Source organism: Myodes glareolus, chromosome 15 (assembly GCF_982192425.1).
Source record: "Myodes glareolus chromosome 15, mMyoGla1.1, whole genome shotgun sequence".
NCBI classification, from domain to species: domain Eukaryota; kingdom Metazoa; phylum Chordata; class Mammalia; order Rodentia; family Cricetidae; genus Myodes; species Myodes glareolus.
Genome location: NC_142040.1, coordinates 29,059,205 through 29,080,657, shown reverse-complemented (window position 1 = coordinate 29,080,657; position 21,453 = coordinate 29,059,205). Strand labels below are relative to the sequence as shown.

At 43.6% G+C, this 21,453-nt stretch overlaps 1 protein-coding gene across 1 annotated transcript in view; it reads left to right on the top strand.

Annotated features, from left to right (window-relative positions):
* Pik3r1 (phosphoinositide-3-kinase regulatory subunit 1) overlaps positions 1–21,453 on the top strand; it is an 85,915-nt gene that overhangs the window by 45,183 nt on the left and 19,279 nt on the right. Inside the window, exons 3-7 of the mRNA XM_048442906.3 lie at positions 12,098–12,190; positions 12,877–12,951; positions 18,802–18,933; positions 19,735–19,936; positions 20,138–20,217. Of these exons, the coding sequence (XP_048298863.1) occupies positions 12,098–12,190; positions 12,877–12,951; positions 18,802–18,933; positions 19,735–19,936; positions 20,138–20,217 (582 nt within the window). The remainder of the gene's footprint in view (positions 1–12,097; positions 12,191–12,876; positions 12,952–18,801; positions 18,934–19,734; positions 19,937–20,137; positions 20,218–21,453) is intronic.

Below are 21,453 nucleotides of genomic sequence, written 5' to 3'. Positions count from 1 at the left end.
AGGAAGTACCCTGAGTGTGTAGTGTGGTTTCCAGGTCCGAGACTGGCCCTGTTCTTCCCTCACTGACTGGCTTTTTGATAGTCTCAGATCCATTTTCTTCCCTCCCCACCGAGTCCACCACTGTCGCAGTCTGGTTTGTAGCAGTCATGACTTACATAGTGGCCTGTTATCTTCCATGAGGTCCATGTTAGGAAGTCACCAGAATTCTTGAGTCTCTTTGCATGTACTGCTCTTTCTGACAAAATGAAAACATACACCTAATTTGCAGACACCATGTTAAGCCCCATACCCTGGGCTCAGGATGACAGGGTATTGTATGATGATGTGGCAGTCATCACTGCCCCCTCTCACAATCTAATGCTGTGCACATTAGAATTTGCAGTAACCTGCATGTGGTGTTGACACCAGCTGTCCCATGGGCACCTCACATTGTTCCCGGGGTTGCAGGACTATGGCTGCTGAGAACACAGAGTTACTTTTTTAAAGTGATTCATGTTCAGGACACATGCAAATTTATTGATTTTTTGTATTTAGCTATGTTGTTGCCTCTCCAGACCCTAGGATTAAGCAGTTTAATACGGCCGATCAGATTAATCCGTGGTCATTTCACTCGGCTGCATAAATGTGGCTCAGAGATAGTGAATACTGCAATTTATTTAAAACCACCACAAAGAGAAGTCACGCCATGCAGCAAGGCTCACACAGGAGGTTGATTGGAAGAGGAGAGAGGAGGGCAGAGAAAGGGGCAGAGACAGGTCCCTGGGGACTAGAGTAGCAGAAGAGAAAGAGAGAGAGAGGGAGAGAGAGATGGGAGGTGGGCAAGGCCTGCCTTTAAAAGGGAACATAGAGAATGTGCACAGGAGCTGCTCTTAGTGACTGCAACTGAGGGTTCTGTCAGGCTCCCAAGGCCAATACAGATGTCTGAATACTAACATTGAATGTTTAGTCCAAAATTTCCAGACTCCCTGCCCACCGAAAAATCAGGAAACCTTTGAACAAATCCTTCACCTCTTGTCTTTTTGGATTAATTTTTTTTTCTGGAATATAGTGACAGTTGTGCCCAGAATAGGACCTAAGCATACATATAAAAGCAAACAAGCAAACAAATCAATAGGGGTCGCAGAGCGTGCCCAGCTGTTTGTTTGTTTTAAACCCCTTCCTGGTTTCTTTGTTAGAGTCCCACAGTTTGTAAGTTACCTCAAACACCATCTCTGGATGAAAATGTGTCTCTAGGAGCCTGTTACAGAAGCAACCGACAGGCGGAGCCCTAATGCAGCTGTAGGGTGATTTCTTTCAACTGCTCCCCTTTAACAAAGTTGCCTAAGCGCTCGCTCTTGGAGCCAATTGAAAACATCTGTTGTTTTATTTATAGCTACAATTTCTAAGAAGCCTATTCTATAGCAGTTGAAAAAGGAGTTGACAGCTCATAATTCATAAAGTTACCAAGGCTAATCTGATAGAACAAAATGTACGAAACAGCTTCCCATGGTGCAGCCACTATCACTTCCTGTTCGGCCCAACCGAGAACTGGTGGCTGTGGGGGAGGGGGCGGGGGAAGGGGAGCGTAGAGAGGGTCTATCTCTGCGACGCTAAAGGCAGAAAGAGCTCGCCACGGTGCAAGCAGCGTCCTTCCCCCCCCCCCAGCCCCCCCCCCCCAATGAGTCACGGTGTTTTTTCATTAACAACATCCCAGGTATTTCCATTTATAGAACATCGACATTTCCCCACCATTCCCACTTGCAGCCAGGAAGTTTCAGCTGTGTCCTGGCAGCAGGGCGGCAGGGCACCGTATTTCCACTAAGAGCGAAGGTGTTGATTAAAAAGCCGGACTGGTCGCCTCCTACCCAGAGTCCGGCTTCTTTTAACTTCACTTCGTTCAGCCGTTAGCGCCTTGGTATTGACTTGACCATTTCACCCCCACGGGTTTCCAAGTAGTTATTACCACATTGCGCTCTCGTCAGATGTCACCTCCCTATTTGTTAGCTTAGTCTGAGACTCTTTGGTGGAACGAGGTCAGGTGTAATCAATATATACTTAATATTTTTTGCTACAATTCTATCTGCAGTGCTTCCTGGTATTGCTGTTAAGGAAACACAAAAAGATAACCTGACAAAACTCCCCATAGCATAGTACTAGTTGCAAATGGACATGCTTTTAAGAGAATGCATTGCTACACTCCGTCTTCAGCTTCAACGGACTCACCCAACAGTCTCAAAATCATAAGCAAGCTAAGTCCGTTCACTTTGTTGATGAAGAGGTGGGTACATTTTTGTTCATTTATTTGATGAACGTGGCATCTTTTGAATCAGGAAAATGTACTAGCCTACCAGAATTAAAACAGAGGTGGTCAAGGCCTATTGCTTGATTTCTTTCAAACCATGCCCTTTCATGCCATTCAGGTTGTATTTGTTTACTTTTATCTCAAAATCTTTTGCCTTTATTATTTGGAGGCAGCATAGTCCATCTGCCTGTGATTTTTTTTAAAAAGGTTTTGTTAATGAAGAACTCCGACTTACAAACTTATTTTCTCCCATTTTCTAGAGAATTTTCCACTCGATGTTTTTGAGTCTTTCATCCTGCTTCCCCATTCCACGTGCAACCCATCTTTCTCTTGTTCTTCCCCTTCTGATATTTGGGTCACTATATTTTTCTTCATTTTTATTATCTATTTTACATGTTGGGTGTTTTGCCTGTGTGCATGTCTGTGTAGTACATCTGCCTTCAAAGGCCAGAAGAAGACATTGGATCTGCTGGGGCTGGAGTTATAGCCACTGTGAACTGTCATGGGTGCTGGGAATTGAACCCGAGTCCTGGAAGAGCAACCAGTGCTCGTAACCACGGAGCCATCTACTTAGTCCCCGGGTCATTATATTTTTCACTGGCCCTTTCCACCACCTGATGATTCACAAAGAGTCCTTCATATTTTGCCAAATATGATAAGTTGGCCAGTTATTTTTAGCTGAATAAACCCAATGACATTCTTAAGGAAGAATGTGCTTAGTTTAGCCTTATGAGAAAAATATTTAATAAATGCTGTCCTGAAAATATTTAGCCTGGCTGAGTGAGTTGGCAAAATTTCAAACTAGATAAAGCAGGAGCCATGGAGAGAGCTGGCCCACCAACCCAAGCCCAGTTTGAACAAACATGCTTCTTGTCACCAAGGCCTCCAAATGTTGCCAGGGTCATTTACATCAGTCGCCTGCAAAGTTCTTCGCAGCTTCTGCCCTTGGCTGCGTCACCTCCAGAATGCACCAAGCGGACCTCCCAAGAAAGCAAGCTGGAGTCATTCACGTCGGTTTGCAACTTTCTGTTGTACTAACTTTGGGCCAATCGCTTTATTTTTTAAATCTCACTTTCCTTGTCTGTAGATTGAGGACAACTGTGGGCCCTTCCAGGGCTCTTCAGGTTCTAACTTTTTAATACTTAGAAGCCATTGGGAGCAGTGGTAATGGCCTCCACTGCTTCTCCAATGCCCCATTTCTCTCTGCCTCCTCGCCAAACCATGCACCAAATCCAAGGAGCTTTTTCCTTGGCTGGAACTTACCTTGAGACCTCAGTCAAGCTGCGACGCCTGCTGTCCTTCCTCACACAGGGGTACACAGAGGCGTCAAGCAACACGACTCTCTGCTCCTAGTATCTGTTGACGTTGAGTTAGGTAGGACATCAGATCTAATCCATACATACAACGCCATCTGCCCAACACAATTGAGGGGCTTTGCCACTGAGGTCCCTTGTAAAACCTATCTGTGAAGCAAGAGTTCTCAGTAGCAGGAGCCAGAGAGTCTGGCTCTTTGGATGCTCTTCTCTCTACAGTTGGTACCCTCATCCGCAAGTCTTGCTCTTTGAAAGTGTGGTCTGAGATCTTGCAGCATGGGTACCACCTGCAAGCTTGTGGGGAATGCAGAATCCCAGGCCTGCTTAACCACACATGCTTAAGAATTAGTGATGTGAAGGCTTGGACATCTCTCCCATAAATCACTGTCTGGAACAGACTGACACACAGAGGTGTTTATTAGATACTTAAGGAGGAGTTTGTATATTTTACTGACTTTTCCAAGACAGAGGAATTCTCCGCCCCCCCCCCCCCCCGCTTTACATATGGTTGCTGATACACAAACTCAGATTACCATAGAACTTTAGTATATTCTGGGAACAAGGTGAAGACCTAGTGAACCTCTTCCTGGCTTGTATTTGGCCTCCTTCCATTCATCCTCCTGGAAGCAATGAGAGCACTATTCTCATCCTGAAGGACCTACCCCCATGACCTTATCTAAACTCAGTAACCTTCCAGAACCTGGCTCTTGAGTATCGTCACTTTGGGGGTGTGCTGGTAACCTCAAAGGGCTTCAACCTATGAATTATGGGGAACACATACAGCCCGTGGCAACTAATGTGTGCCCCTTATATTGAGATGCACCGAAATAATTATGTATAACATTCACAGCAAAATATTAATTACAGTGTCTAGGTGGAACATAGCTAGGCATTCGCTAACCAATTTGTTCAAGTTTTCAGTATATTTTTAGCTATCCGAGAAAAGCCTTGGCTCCCTGGGGTGTCTAGGATGGGACTTGGTGATTCCTTTGTGCCTCTCACTTGCATCCAGGCTTTCTTAAAACTCTCAGTACTGTTCAGCTGGACCACTTTGCCTCTTTGGCAGTTTTCTTCTCAAGCTCTGCCCTCCCTGGGCCAGCCAGCATCTGCTTCTACTTGGGCAGTGGTTGCCAGCCTAGATCAGACGCCTTTCTGGCTTCCGGTGTCACTGTGATAACTAACTGTCCCATCCATTTTCTCTGACGGCCTTGGGGGCTTCTCAAATTACAGCTGATGATCGGGCTTCCCTGTCGCATTTGTAACGGGTTTTATAAGTTTGACTATGAAATCTATTATCAAATTGATGTGGGAGAAACTATGCCCCCCCCCCCCCCCCCGTAGTTCTGCAGTATGCCCCTATCTCCGACTGCTATGGACAGGGGTCTTTCATTGCTTCAGTGTGCATAATGTTGTTTATGGAAACAGTGTAAAAGTGGAGGAGAATGCATTTCCTGTCTAGCTAGGGGGAGGAGATACATAAACTCATGCTGCTGACAAGGTGACTTTACTGGAACCCACCAGTCAATATTCCGGCCATCGCCTTTTGGGATTGAGTACCACACGTCTTCTGTGTTACAGAGCACTCTTACAGCAGTTGCCACTGAAATTTGGAAACCTTTAAAGGAAATTTGGGGACACAGCATAGGTTTCTTCCCCTAGCCAGAGACTGACGGAGAGACAACTGGCCCAAGCTGAGTACATGTGCACACTTACGAGTTTATGACGTTGACCGAGTGACTTAATTTCTCGCTCTCCGTTTCCCTGCCTTTAAGTCAAGAATAATAAAGACACCTTTGAACTGCTGTGAAAAATAAAGAGCACGTGTGTAAACGTGTGTAAAATAGTGTGCGGACACGGCCCCTCTCTGGTGTCCTTCATGCACGCGTTCAGAATAGAGCCAAGTCCATGTGCATGAAATGTGATTTTTTTTCCTCTCCCCATTCCCACCTCCCCATTCTTTCCTTTATGGGGCATCTGAGTCAGGCTTCAGATGAAATCGCTCCAAGCCAACAGACCCAAAGGCCAACTTCCGTATAAATCACTGGCCTCTGAAATTCCTTGGGCTCAACTATAAATATTTTCTAGGTAGGAAGTGTATGTGTGTGTGTGTGTGTGTGTGTGTGTGTGTGCATGTGTGCACGTATGTGCACTCACTCTCTTCCCTGTTTACCTCTTGCTCAGCATTTTAATTTGCTGTGCACTGTGAGCTGTCATCTCTACATCAGATTCCAATTTAGTTGATAAGGATCACAATTAATTAGCCTGCCAGTCGAAGATTAAGAGCAACCTTGGGCTTCAATATTCTAGTCCCTTTAAGGCTTTAGCAGAGGCTGTCAGAGACAGCGCTGTGTGCCGGCTTGTGCTTCAGAAGACCTTTGTTTCTGATGCTTGTCTGCTGTGTAGAAATAAAATGAAGTGGGTGGACTCTTCCACTCTTCCCCTGCCCTCTGACCTGTGGAGCAGAAGAGACAGGGGGAGGTGAACGTGGAAATCGGAAGAACCAAGGAGCGTAGGGTATCTACAAGGACTTGAGGACTTCCGTTTTAATCTGTGAGCAGTTTTGAAAAATTCCATGTGAGTGGTTACCTCTGAAGACCACGTGATCATGCCTGAAGATTTATTTTCTATCAATTCCCATTTCTCATTGCCTATAATTTTATCTTCCTTCTCCTCCAAAATCAAACCCATCTTGTTTCTCTGGGAGATTAGTATAATTTATTACACAGCCATTTCAACTTAGTTTTTTCTTCACATTCAGAGAACTGAAGTCAAATAACTTAAACAGATTAGTGTTATGGGCAAATATAATATTTGAGTTGACTTCTAAAGAGATACTGACTATTATTTATAGAGCAAGAGACAAAATGTTAATGTCTACTCTGTCAGACATGCTTCAAGCTTCCCTCTTTTAAGAAATATTAAGAAAACTGTCTTACTGTCATAGATGGTTCTCATCTTAAATTTTGTCATCATGAATGACTAATTAAAAATCTATTAATGGGGCTAGAGAGATTGCTCAGTAGTTCGGAATAATGGCTGCGCTCACAGAGGACCAGGGCTCAGTTCCTGGACTCGCATGGCGGCTTACAACCAACAGTAACTCCAGTCCCGAGGGACTCAACAACCCTCTTCTGGCCTCCTTGAGCCCCAGGCACACAAGTGACACCAGGCACACAGATTTGCAGACAAACATGTATGCATATAAAAACAAAACCTTTCAAATCTTTAATCATAGTAAAGATTTCTTGAATAATTCCAGTATTAATAACAATTATGCTTTCTCCACTCTGGGTACTGTGTCCACTGAGGGTGTTGTTCTCCAATCCTTACTAACCTCATGTAATTACTCCCATGTGACAGATGAAAAAACTCAGGTCCAAGTTAATGAACGTGTCCAAGACTACTATCAGTGACTGGCCCCACGAGGATGGGAACCCCTGTCTCTTTGTGCTTTTAATCATGGAAGTGCTGCCGAAGAAACTAATACCCAAATGAACGAACCCACGGTTTCTTCTCTTTTATTTTGTTTTTGTTTTTTAGCGCCATCTTGCCCAAAGAGCACAGCAGCTTTTGATGTGGTTTGCAGCCTGCAGAGCTTACCAAGTCTGAAGTCCAGGGTATTAGCGGTTCTAGGAAGACAGTATGAGCGTGCTTATAGAGTTTAAGAACAGAATTGGGGTTGCTTTGATTCGTGTCCACTATTTTTTTTTTCTTTTGAAGTCACAAGAGAAGATTGTCTCAGACAGAAATAAAGCTTGGATTCAGCCAATCAGTAGACAGTTTAACATCTTGATTTAATATCGGTCCCCATTTACATATATCCTTTCTTTCCTGTGTATTTTGAGTTACATTTTGAGGGGTAATGAGCAGTTTGTTTTTTTTTTTTAACACACTTCCAAGCTGCTTCCATTAGGAATGAAATACTTGGCTTGGGCGGCCTCTGCCGTTTTGATGTTTCTGCTTAAACTTTCCACTCAGTCCTGCCAGGCACTAGCTTTAAAATGTATTTCTCTTTTCTTTCTTTTTCATTTTTTTTTAATGGAGAACGCCTCCAAAAGGTGCAGCTGTGTGTTGGTTTCAGCTTGCACTTAGTAGCGGTGTTGGCACCACACAGAGCACAGAACGCTCCTATCTCCCACGCACCGCTGGTGCCCAGGAGTGTTGAGGCTTGCCCGACTTAGTTTGGGAAGGGCTTCAGTTGGGAGAGAGAGTCTCTTCTGTTATGTGTGATTGGTTGTCACCAGGGCCTGCCGAAAGAGCAAACAGAAAATGCAGCCTCCGTTGTGGCATGAGTGGTTTCTTCTGTGACCTGGAGCTCTCTGGTTCAGCGGAGTTCTTGTGCGTGGGAAGGAAGGCTGGCCAGATGAGCCTGCGTTTCCTTAGAAATTATATGTGGTTAGGTTCTCCCTTCTCAGACCTTTCCACTGTTTTTGCTTGGTTTCTTTTTCCTTGCACAATGTTGACTTCTTCCAATGAAAAATGGTTTGGCTGAGTGAGACACTGAGCTTGGATGTGTCAGGAAATCCACGAATGCTTCCAGTTGCTTCAGACAATGCACTCCGGCGAGCTTCCAAATCTAAGTGCATTCCTTTTCAGGTCAAAGATACCCAGAGATTTTACACCAAATGGAATTTCTGTGTAAATTTAGAAGTGTGTGCTGCTAATTTGTGTTTTGCTTGATAGTCCCATCCTGTATGTATGCTCTGTAGTTTTTTGAGAACAAATATTTGGTGCTATTATTTTTTTTTTCAGACTATGATTTGATCCTCTTATTGTGGACTAATCAACAACTTACCAAGCTTAGTCATTCCCAGTAATTGCTGCTTCCTGCTGTAATCTCTTATGATGAAATCTAATGACAGATATATAGACATAGTGTATTTAATGGAACTAGGGAATAGTTGGGTTTAGGATTCTCGAGGAAAGTAACACTTGTTTTGGAATACAGTTTGAAATTCTAGTGATAATCCCACTGTCTACAGCAGGTGACAGGAACTTGCTCTGTTACCTGGGTCTACATAGTTCCGAGAGGAAGCACATTGAGTGAGAGACCTATACTCAGGAATAGGAAATCCTGGAATTGTTGTCGTGTTCATTGTCTCACCTTGTAAATGTTGCCTTTTAAAGTTCCTCTTGCCAAAGCGCGATCAGCTGTTGTGCTTCACCCCTTTGGCCGATAAAGCTTCGTCTTAAAAAAATTCAGCTGGACGTTCACACAGTACAAGCCAGAGAACTCATGCTTCCTACACATGTGTACAGTGATTTGAAAAGGCCGGTGTTCTCCTAGATATGTGGGGACCCCCACGGTGGTTTTCAGAAAAGTGGGTATGAGAGAAACAAGATACTTTGTAGCTCAGGATAACCAAAGACGAACAAAAAACGTCTTTGCCAAGGAAGTGCTGGAAAGACAAAGGAAAACAAGAGAGTTGTGCTTTTTCCTTTTCTTTTTCTCTTTTTTCTCAGTGGGAGTAGAGAACGGGATGGAAGTGCCTCTCTGCAGCACTTGCAGAACCAACTGTTGGGTGCATATTTCAATCACAATCACATGAAATTTTTAATTATCATTTAATTTGGTTTTCATATTTGCCTGCCTAAGTGATCGTGTTGATAAGATTTTGGAAAGAGATAAACTTTATTAAGCAATTCCGATCTCAGTGCAGGCTTTTGTTGTTTTTTTTTTCTCCATAAAAATGCTTATGTTATATATGGGAGTGGATTTGATGAAGTTAGTTGCATGAGTGCAGGGTGGGTATTCGTATTTACTACTTAGCTGTGGGCTTTTGGGTTTGGGGCTGTGCTGAGGTTCCTTAGCAGGAAAACACTGTTGAATCCTGATTTCCTGATTGATAGCATTTCTTAATATCATTTCTCTACTGCCAGTTTCCCTTCAGTGCATACATACAGGGACAGGATGACCTTCGTTTTGTTCAGTGTAGAAGAGAGAAGGTCTTTGTGGGAGAGGATACTGTTGTGAGCTCAAATGTGAGAGCCAAGGGAAGTGGTTTATAGTTTATCAAAGGAAATGACATGGTGTGCCCTTTGCTGCTGCTGGTGGTGCTGGTGTGTGTGTGTGTGTGTGTGTGTGTGTGTGTGTGGTGTGTGTTTGCATTTCTCTTCTAGCCAGAGTCTTGCTGGGTAGCCTGGGCTATCTTTTAACTTGTGATCTTTCTGCTGTAGCCTCTCACGTGCTGGATTAGAGACCTGCACTCCCACACCAGCTTAATTTTCTTAAATTTTACAGTGCTTTTAGTTAAAGTGATTATAAACTTTTAATAAATACATTTATATTGTAAGTGCTTTTCAAAAACACTTCACATCTGAACATTTAAAACTGACTGATCTCGTTGCTCGGTTTCTCAGAGAAATCACCTACAAAGTCAAACTTACTACTAACTCAAAGCAGATTACTACCCCTATTCTTAAGACACCTTGGTTCCAGGAATGAAGTCCTCCACCCACAGCCTTGTACACAGTAACTGTCTAGAGAGTGAAGGCCATATCTACTCTACCTTTATCATGCCAAAAAGCTAGGGGAATGATGTCCTAAGGCAGAGCCTCCCAGGAAGCCAGATGGAGAGCTTTGTAGGTTGCTTAGCACAACCATGGATGCCTTATTTTGAACAAAGAAGTCTTCTTCATTCTGAGGTCCGCGGGTTCCTGTGTACTGACTCAGGAACTTTTCATTAACAGAATTTGCCGTCACCCGAGTTCTCAGACTGCAGTCTTAAATACTGTGGTCACAACTGCATTTGGCTACTTCAGGCCACATTTGTTAAGTAAACTTAAAAAAAAAATCAGTTGCTGCATTTTGCGATGGCTACGTTTTATTGTAGAGCAAACCTGCACAAATGTTTCTCTCATCACAGAAAGTGTCATTGTATAGTGCCGTGATAGAAATTTCCTCCAAAATTTAGCTCTTCTGTCATTCTGGTGGCTGTTGTGGTCAGTATAGTTAAATGACAAGGTCCCACGGGTCCATCTATACCAGGCATGTTGAAATCTGCAGGGGTCTTAGAGTTTGCAAAATGACTTCCTAAGTCATACTTAGTCTTTGAGGTCAGCATTTAATAACACTGCTTTTATATTATAAATCTGTTACTATTCTATGTTGATTCTTGTTACTTACAATGGGTTTAATTAGAATTTTTTAATATTATATATCTTTTAATAATTATACCACTAAAACCTCACTGAAACCTAATTATAACCATTTAGTGAAGTATGTGAACTGTCCTAGATAAGATGCAAGTTATGAATCATAAACCTCTGAAATTACTGGATTATTGAAAGTCAAGTTACTCCTGAAGATGTTTTCATTAAGATTCATAACCCTGTATTTTGAAGTTTGAGAAATTTGAGGTGAAATATTTAGCTCCCTCTTCTGGCACAGTTTTGAAAAATACTTTTACTTCATTTTTTTTTTATTTTTGAGTGAGAAATATGGTTATCAATATATTGTCAGAGGAAGTAATTTGTGATTGTCATGGTATTAGATATTTTTGTATCATTACATTTGGCAGAACATGCACATAACATATGAAGATACAGTTTATCAAAGTATCGTATTTCTTGGGACTAGAGAGATCAGTGGTTAAGAGTACTTGTTTCTCTTATAGAGGATTCAGGTTAAGTTCCTGAATTCACTGAACTCACGAACAACTATAATTCCAGTTCCAGGGAATCTGGTATAATTTTCTTTCCTCTACAAGTGCCAGGCACACAAGTGGTAAATATACATCATATACATATATACCAGCAAAACACTCATACATAATATGAAATAAGCCTACAAAGCTTTTTAAAGTATCTTATTTCATACACATGCACGTGTGTGTGCTTACACACACGAAAGCAAAAGTTTTGATAACAATTTCACAGGGGTTTAGTTTGTTGTTAGGTGACTACTGGTCATTTGTGTTGCCTTGCATTGCTAGAACTCAGTGCAAGGGTACAAAAGAATGTCCAGTTGCTATGATCTGCTATTCAGTTATATATCATGATAACACATTATCTCATGAGATTTTTATCTAGTCTCTCCTACCTGAGATGCAGTTCTTTCATAATAACCTAGAAGCCAGACTGATTTCAGATTTTCTGAGCTCCCCAGATTGCGCTCTTAAATATCAATGTGCCCAGGACATGGGGGTGAAGAGAGCTGTATGCTGTAGCATCTCTCGATTCTATGTAATCCAGGTACCCTAAGACAGGGCAGTCTGTCCTAGGAAAGATGCCCCAGAGGAGAGACCGTCAAAGGTCTGTTGTCAGGGCATTCTAGGATTCTTGGTGGGCGCTTGGAGAACATTCTGAAGGGGGGAAAAACAAAACCCAGGTATGTCCCTGAGGCCCCAACAGTGTGTAATGTGGTAGAGGACTCCCCTTAGCTCCATTCTGCGTTTACTATGGATGGGAGTAATTGAATTATTTATATTTAAATATTCTGTATTGTGGTTGAATGCGCTTGACTGACACATGAAATCTAATGTTGGGAATTTGTTTTTTTCAGCTTTCACCTTGCCCGATCTGGCTGAGCAGTTTGCCCCTCCTGATGTCGCCCCTCCTCTCCTTGTCAGGCTCCTCGAAGCCATTGAAAAGAAAGGTAACGAGACTGTTAGGAGGAGTCAGTGCTTTAGACCTTTATTTTGTGACTGCCACACTTCATATGTATCCCTGGGCCGCTCATTATGTGAATGTCTTACTGGTCGCTGTGAACAGAGGCTGTACTAACCACACTAGCTGTGTGGATCTCTGTAACAGGGAAGAATCGTGGCTGATAATTTCTAACTCTAGAGAAGTGGTTTTCAACCTTCCTAATGCTGCAACCCTTGAATACAGTTCCTCATGTTGTGGTGACCCCCCAGCCAAAAGATTATTTCCATTGCTACTTCATAACTGTATCTTGTTGTTTTTATGAATTATAATGTAAATATGTATGTTTTCTGATGGTCTTAGGCAACCCTGTGAAAGGTTCATTCAACCCCCAAAGGGCTCACAACCCACAGGTTGAGAACCACTATTCTAGACCAATATGTAGTTACTATGTGGGAGCTATTCAATTCTTCATAATTTAATAAATATGATTGACCTTTTTTTTTAATGGTCCACTGGAGAGGCCAAAAATTATTGACAAACTAGATACAACTAATTGTTGGGGTTGGCTTCCAAGAATTTTCAGCACGCATCTAGAATAGATGCTGGATGGAAATGGGAATGTCCCTCTTGCAGCAGGCTCACCGAGTCTCCAGAGAACTGTGTTGTGCATACACGATCTGTTTTGTGTTCTAGGACTGGAATGTCCGACTCTCTACAGAACACAGAGCTCCAGCAGCCCTGCAGAATTACGACAGCTTCTTGATTGTGGTAAGTCAATACACGGGACTATAAACGTGGATATAAGCTCACCTTTCTGTTTCAGATGGCCCGCCCCCACCCCCACCCCCACAACACCGTAAGTCTCAAAGGGGTCCTCAAAGCATGCACAGTGTCCTCCTTGGCTCTGTGGCTCCTGAGTGGAGGTGTGAGTATAAACTGTAAGCTCTCAACCTTTTCCCTACACATGAGTCCCTGGGTTCTGCAGGGTTTTCAGAAACAATTTCTTGGCATTTATCAGACTCTACCTCGGCCGTGTTCCTCGGCCTTGCTTTGGTAAGATCTCACTCATATGGGTCAGCCGAAAAGATCCTAAGCCTGCGTCATTTGACAGATGTCTCCTGGTGACCTCTTACCCCTTCTTGGGCTCTTTCCCTCCCACCTGGCTTGCTGGCTTTCTTCCTTGCTCACCTGTTTACTGTCTCATGCCATATGTCCGTAGAGTAACATCGTGGCATTGGGTGTTTATCTGGTAGTGTAATGGTGACCGTACTCTCTGCAGAGGAAAATTCCTAGGTCAGAGTGTTAGCCCTTTCCTGTGATGTAAATAGCCCCACTGTGGTTGACTTCATGCTAACATGATGTCATTGAATGTGGAGTTGGGAAAAACTGAGGACATTTGATCTCCTGAGCCAGCTCCAGCACACCATTACTTAGGAGACACTAACTTACTCTGCCAAAGGGTGGCTTTCTGTGACTTCCTCTTTCCTTTTCCATACAGGGAAAAGTACTGCCCTCATCCCAGGAAGCTATCTTCTCTTGCCAACTTCTAGAATGTCTTAAATCCTTCATTCATTTATAGTATTCTTTCTTTCTTCTTGTTTTTGTGGTTTTCTACCTCATATTCTTTACCTGAATTTGGATATTTAAATGAAAGAGTTGCCTATGTTCTTGTTCTGGACAAGGCCCCTTCGGAAGGATGCTGGCATGGGAATGCCCACCTGACCCTTACAAAGTAACCGTTTGAAGTGGGAAGTAGCTTGAGGCTTAGGCAATTTTAGGGAATTTCTACAAAAGACATTTCTTAAAGGAAAGTGTGCGACGAGATGTTTATCAGCGAGTGATTTCACTTGAAGCAAACCCAAGCAAATGTCTCAACTCCAGTTCCTGTGTCTCTTGAGCTCAGCCTAGCACACACAGAGCAGCGTACCTCTGGGCTTCTGTGTGTGCCCTGGGCTTCTGCCAATCTGCTCGTTAGACGCTGGTTGGTAGAAAAATCCAGAGTGAGACCCTCGTCTGTTATCTGTATTTCTACCAACCTTACCAGGGCGATAAGGAAATACTGAATTTTGTTCTTTGCCAGTTGAAGTTGAGTTATATGTATTGGTTACAAGAACAAAATAAAAGATACAATTGGATGCTTGCTAAAAGTCACAGGAAATGTGAAGACACCAGAAACCGATGAAATTGTGGAAAGTTGTGGTTGAGGTTTTTAATGTGACCAGTACAAAACGATCCACATTGGAAAAAGTTTTATTTTTATTATTATTATTTTTTTCACACCACTCAGGAGATGGCGCAAACCACCAAGATTCTCCCACATCAATAATATATTTTGATGGGCAGCTATCCTTCCTCCTTGCCACCAAAATTCACATGTAGAAAACTTGACACGTTTTCATAGCCACAAAAGAGCAAACACTATCCAAACTCGGGAGTGCCTCTGCCAAAAGTGTCCCCAGGTTGTAGACTTTGCAATACCTGGAGCTATTATAATGTCCCAGGGGAAACCTGCGTTTCCTTTGACAAAAATTACTGGCTTTTGAACAACTTTGTAAATTTGCAATGCCAGACAGGGTGAGGCAAACGGCACACCTCTCTTAATGCTCCTTTTGCAGCCGCTCGTGGCAGCCTAATTCTGAAGTGTTAGTGACGCTGAGTCTCCAGTAAAGAAAGCACAACTTAAGCAAATTCATTCAACATGATTTGGTGGGAGAGCGAGCGGCAAAGCTATGGTTTATATCCAGATTATTTTGGTTGTCCTTGCCCTTCTCGCCCCTCCCTCATTTTACCCTAAAACAAATTGCCCTCCCCCGCTTCTTTGAATCTTCCTTGAATTTTAACGGTCAACCCGTCCTCCTGACGCATTTTCGTTTCTCTTAACGTGCACCGGGGCTGTCTCGACCTGGCCCTCTGGATATGCCGCGCTGAAGAGGAGTGGAGGGCTGCCAGGTTCACTGCAGGTTATTCAGCCCCATCCCCAGCCTCTACCCACTAGGTGCCAGTGGCATCCACCCCTGAGTCACGACCGTCTAGAATGTCTCCAGATAGAGCCAGTTTGCAGTCTGTTCTACCCCCACGCCCTAGGAACCACCACACCAGATAGAGATCAGCTGGTGGCTGGCTGGCTGGGGACTGGGGGTGGGGCCTCCCAGGGAGCTGACGTGGTATCGAAGGAACTGGTGACCCATTGGGTAGTGTGGTGAAAAGTGAAATGACTGAACACCCTCTCTTTTCACCAAGACAGCTGTGGGTGTCTAGGAGCTGCCAGGGTGGCGTTCATACAGAAGAGGTAGCTTGTATTGCACAAGTCAGGAACCCCAGGGCTCATGGAAAGTCCCATCACACATACACACAAATAATAATAAATAAAACCAAGCATACTCTGTCATCAACTCTTGTGGCCTTTGACACGTGGTGAGTTTATCCCGAGACCTGCGTATGTAATTTCATTCAAACACTGTCAAGACTGGGTAGACCACACTCCCTGGGTTCTTAAGGTCTCTGGAGTGAGCACTAGCCTAACAGCTCCAGACCTTAAATACTTGCCATGCTTCTTGTGTTGGTTGTTTAGGAAGGCAGGAGGAGCAGGGGAGAGGTACATTCTGTCCTGGAGGCCCCCTAAGTATGACGTGAGATACATAATTGCCAGACCGCTTGCCAAGTCTCCTGGTGAAAGGATCGCTCATCGGCCCCGCAGGAGCACCAAGGGGATTATGCCCAAGAAAGGGCCATGTGTCTCGAGCACCTAGAAGTCTGCATATATCGACAAATGGTGGAGCATATATTTTTCAGGATGAGAAATTCGGTGGCACAGACTTTCAAGGCAAAGAGAGAGAAAGTGAGGCCCACAAGGGCTTCAGCTAGCAGAGCCAGAAGCTTCAAATATTCTTTGGGGTTTTGTAGTGATGCCCATGTAATCTTAATTGACATTATATCACTTCACTACTAATGACCTAGTTTCAGGCTAGACCCTTTACTCAAAAGCCCAGGGTGGCCCTTGCACATTTGTTAGACTGTGCTGTGTCTGGTGAGAATGGGCTGTGTCTGATTAGCCCTTTAGGATATTTAAGCAACACAGCGTTTTATCTCCGTATCCTTCAACTTCTGCAGGTTTTCTTGGCCTGGCCCGTGTGTATTGTACACTAGCCGGATTTTCTGAGAGTATGAGATATGGTGTGATGATCACTTACATCTATCTGGCTATTGAGTGGAACAACTTCTGCCTAATGTCATGATGTGTCCAGAGAAACCTTCTACCTCCGTCTCAGCCCAGATTTGCCGCAGCCTCTCCATGCATGGGTCATTTCTCATAAAGTGTTGAGTAACTGCATGCGGTGCTTGTGAAGAATTTGACAATAGAAGGTTTCTGAATCAAAGTTTTAAGTGAAAACCAAACATGTAATAGTCGGAGATGTCGTCCTTCGCTTCCACCGTATCTTTAGTTCGGAACCCGAAACCTTCGCACCTTGCACTGTGCATGCTGTCCGTGCCGTCAGGCCACAGACACCTCAGTTCAGATTCAACACTGGTGTAGGGTATGAGTTGCTGTGGTTCTCCATACACACAAAGATCTCCATAGAACACTGTGATTGAATTATGGGAGACTTTGATATAAATTTTCTTATCATCCTCAGCATGTGTATCTTTAGGATAGTTGGATACGTTTACACACACACATACCTCACACATACATATATTCTCATATACACATTAGTATATTTTGGGGTTGGATTGCCTAAAAATGTTTGTGAAAACTGTTGTTTGAGTTTCTGACTTGAGTTTCATTTTAAAAAATTAAATAAAGTTTGGTTTGGGGTTAGGACAAAATTTCCAGGGAGTTTTGGAACGGCCCTTGACACAATTCTGCCATTTCGAATCACGTATTTATGCAAAGCAGCATTCCCCTGTTTACAATTTTTAAATAAAAATGTTGATTAGCTCTGAAAAGCAGTGAAGGCGCTCCGTATCTTCAAATACTCAGCTAAGATTTAATTCTGTATAAGCATAAACAAGGAAGTCTCTTATTAGTATGCAAGTTAGCCCTCACCTTTAATCAATGGCAAAATTATATGTGTACTTAAGAATACTTTTAAAACAAACTGCCTTATAATTTCAATAAGTATTTGCTTTGCATGCCTATTTTATAGACCTCTATATTTCAGGTCATATAAAAATTACTTGGCTACAAAGAGATCATGAATAGGCAAAAGTTTTTGTTTTTTGTCTTGAATTGAAAGGGGGCAGTTGAAGGGGCCCTGCTTTACACCGCCATCTTTCAGGGATAGCCCAAATACTGTCCTCTCTTCACGTAGAACCTTCTTAGCATGACTCTGGTATTTTCTCATCTCCGAGACACCGCCCAGTTCAGCCACACACTGAGTTACATAACTATGTTTTCTTGCTGCTCATAGCTCCTTCACAGCAGAGCCCTCAGTGCCAGAACTGAAGACAGTTACCGAAAAATGTAGTGTCAGCCCACCTTCTCAGCACACTGCTCCCCAGATAACTCTCCTCATGGTCTCCCCTTGCCAAATGCCCCTCTTTTATGGATGCCCTCAGTCACTCTTGCTCTTGGTGCCCCTGCTTTCTAGTGGACCTCAGTTCCTTCCCTACCCCAAGAGCTGGGCTACCGAAAAGCGCTTTGGGTTACTGCGACCCCGGTCCTGGATGACTTGGCCTCCTTTCTAGCTGATGGATTTATCGGAGAAACTCGCTCCTCTTCTCTGTGCTAGTTGGATGCTCTCAGGTTAGGTAATAGCAGCATCAGGAGAAGCTTTCTGGAATGGCTTGGATTATTCTACAGGTAATCTTGAAACTGATTGCTCAAATGCTGTAGTATCTTGATATTTAGCTGAGCATTCTGTTAAGACTGAATTTTATGTAGCATTTATCAGTTCAGATTTGAGAAAACCTGGGATTTTCCATTTTTCATCTCCCTATTGTGGTTTGAGGAAACATTGGCTCTCTCTCTCGCTCTCTCTCTCTCTCTCTCTCTCTCTCTCTCTCTCTCTGTGTGTGTGTGTGTGTGTGTGTGTGTGTGTGTGTGTAGATCCAAGACAATGAAGGTTTGCTTTCTTTGAGACTTCTTTCTTGGCTCCCCAGCAACTGCCTCTTAGTACCTGTTCACATGGCCTTTCCTTGGTTCACGGATTTCTGGTGTCTCTGGGACTTTGTCTTTTCTTACAATGATGCTCGTTAGATTGGCTGCAGGGTCTACTCTAAAACCTTGTTTAACCTAATCACCTGTGTTAGGATCCATCTCCAAATAGTGATGGAGCATTGGGACTTTGAGTGTCAACACAGCCACGAGGGAGGATGCTAACTTATCAGTAATAACGGCATTGTCTTTTGTTGCCCGAAGGAAAGTGATACCAGCATAATAGCTAAAGTCTGGGCGTGTTGAATGCTTATTACGTGGGACAAAAGCTATGGGAAGGAAAGCTGTTCTGTCCAAAATTCAGGAGCCTGCCTTATGAGAAACAGTTGTCACTGTGCAATAATTTCTGTTTCCCTCACGTTGCTTCCTTCCCTGTGTCTTTTTTTAAGTCCCACATTTGGAAAATTGGCCCACCAGAAGTATGAATGCCCGAAATATTTCTTCAATTGCTTCTCTCCTAGATGCCGCCTCAGTGGACTTGGAAATGATTGACGTACAGGTTTTAGCAGATGCTTTCAAACGCTATCTCTTGGACTTACCAAATCCTGTCATTCCAGTAGCTGTTTACAACGAAATGATGTCGTTAGCCCAAGGTGGGTTTTCTCTCTCCAGACCTCTCCGCCCAGGTAACTGAGATGTGGATAGGTCTGTTGTTCTGTGAAGTGCTGGGTATAAGGAGCAGGCATTGAGAAAATTCCAAGCTGCCCTCCAGTGCCTCACCAATCACCGCCCCAGATTCCCTCCTTTTCCACACAGCATCTGAGTATTTGATAGAAGAGACTTAGATTTGTGTTTGCTTAGAAGTCTGCCCATGTGTTAAACTGGCTAATTCACGTCTGATCACGATCTGCAGACATCGCTGCAGTTGGGAAGGCCATGATTCTCCAAGCACTAGCCTCAGATTCAGAGACCTAGGACTAGAATGCACGGCGAGGAATCTTCTTGTCCACAGCCCTGCACACACAGAATGAAATGTAGCGAGGGTGGAGCACTCAGCATCAGGAGCCAAGGCTCTGTTCAGTGCTTTGGGGACAGGAAATTGTGGTTCGTGACCTTCAAAGTTTAACCTCTGCTCCTTATCTGATGCTCTGAGCAAGTAGCCAATCAGGCTTGGAGCTGCTCGATGGAGGCCAGGCTTCTGAGAGCACACCCTGAACATTTTGTGGTTTTTTTACAAGAAGAATTTCTTGTATTTCATTTGACTGGAGACCTTTACTTTCTCACAATGCATTTCTTAATAAGAAGGACAAAGGTCCTAGGTGCCTCTCTTGAAGGTGTCTGTCTGGGCCTACTTTGGTAGCTATAGCAGAAATTTGAAATGGTTCAAGCATTGGCTCATCGGCACCTCCACATAGCCTTACTCTGTTTCCTGTATTTCTCTCTGTAACTTGTAGAAGTACAAAGCCCTGAAGACTACATCCAGCTGTTGAAGAAGCTCATTAGGTCGCCTAATATACCTCATCAATATTGGCTTACGCTTCAGTATCTGCTTAAGCATTTCTTCAAGCTCTCTCAAGCCTCCAGCAAAAATCTTTTGAACACAAGAGTCCTCTCTGAGATTTTCAGCCCTGTGCTTTTTAGATTCCCAGCATCCAGGTAAGTGAAAGATGAGAAGAAGGTTTAGGGGTATGTTGTGGGGTGGGGGGTGGCCCTAATGACTATTTAAGGGTGTCTGAAGATCCTGGCCACAGATGCACATCTCTTGGGACTTGCTCCATACACCTCCGTAGGATGATGATTGGAGTCAGTATTGTTTTTAGGAAGGACGATTCTCACGAACCACCTTTCTTTTTGCAGCTCTGATAATACTGAACACCTCATAAAAGTGATAGAGATTTTAATCTCAACTGAATGGAATGAACGACAGCCAGCACCAGGTAAGGCTTTGCAATATTTGACAGTCACTCGGCTTTTTGGGCCTCTATAAGTAGGCTTTTTGGGCCTACTTATACAAGTTTTGAAAACAAATAATAAATGCAAGAAACAGAGTAAGGCTATGTGTAGGTACCATCAAGCTAATGCTAGAACCCTTGTGTTCTCTCTTAGCTACAAAAGGAAGCCCATACAGATAGAAACAGTGGTTTCTATCTCCTCTGAATGAATGCAGGTTTCTGGTACAACTGTAACGTTTAATAATATGCTAATTTACTGTTCACAGAAAAATAACAGTGGTGGGCTATGCAGTACATATCAGATCTTGCAAAATTTAAGCTATCTTGGTTTTAGTCTTACTTTTTTTTCTTAAGTTTACAAGCTCGATACAAGGCCTCACCACATAGTTCAGGCTGGCCTTGAACTCACTTTGTAGCAGAGGCTGGCCCTGACCTCAAGCCTCCTTCCTGCCTCCACCTTTCTGTCTTATATGAGCATAGGGCGAGCTCTCTGGACCCGACACCTCTATGCTTTAGACTGCTGAATAAATTTATAGAGTTCGTTTTAGCTGTTGACTTTTTTTTTTCTTTTTGGGTTTTTCTAATACTTATACAGTGTGGGGGGGAGATTTATAATTACTATATAATTTAAAGTATTTTGGAGTGTGTGTTTTGGAAGGGACTATGCCAAGAAATGTCTGTCAAAACAAACACTTTCAACAACACAGGCAGCATGAAAGCAGTGTTGACTGCAGTTGGGGCAAGCCAGATACCTCTTGGAAACCAGGCGGTCTTCTAGCTGTTCACTGAACAGGCAGAGCGTGCCGACACACCTAGAAAAGCAGCGTGTCGCTTAGAGAGTCCAAACAACCTGTGATCTAGTAGCACACAGGGCCGCTCATTTAGATTCCTAGTCAGGCCTTAGTAGGTGAAGTAGAGTTGCAGGGCCAGGAGAGGTTGTGCTTGCCTTCTTCATGTGTGCCCAGGCTTATAAACCAAAGCACCCTGCTTCTGCTCTCTGTGATGCGTAACTCATGCAGATTAGCACGGCTGGGTGAGTAGCCACTGGGACAGAGCGCAGACTGGGCTTTTTTGTCATGGCCAGCTATGCTTCTTTGCATCTGGATGCAGCAGACTGCGAGAGGCAAGGGCTAGGGCTCAAACTCCACCCTGAAATGACTGGATATGGATGAGTGCTCAAGATGCAAGATTTTGGAAGGGCCTCTGTGGGACTGACCCAAA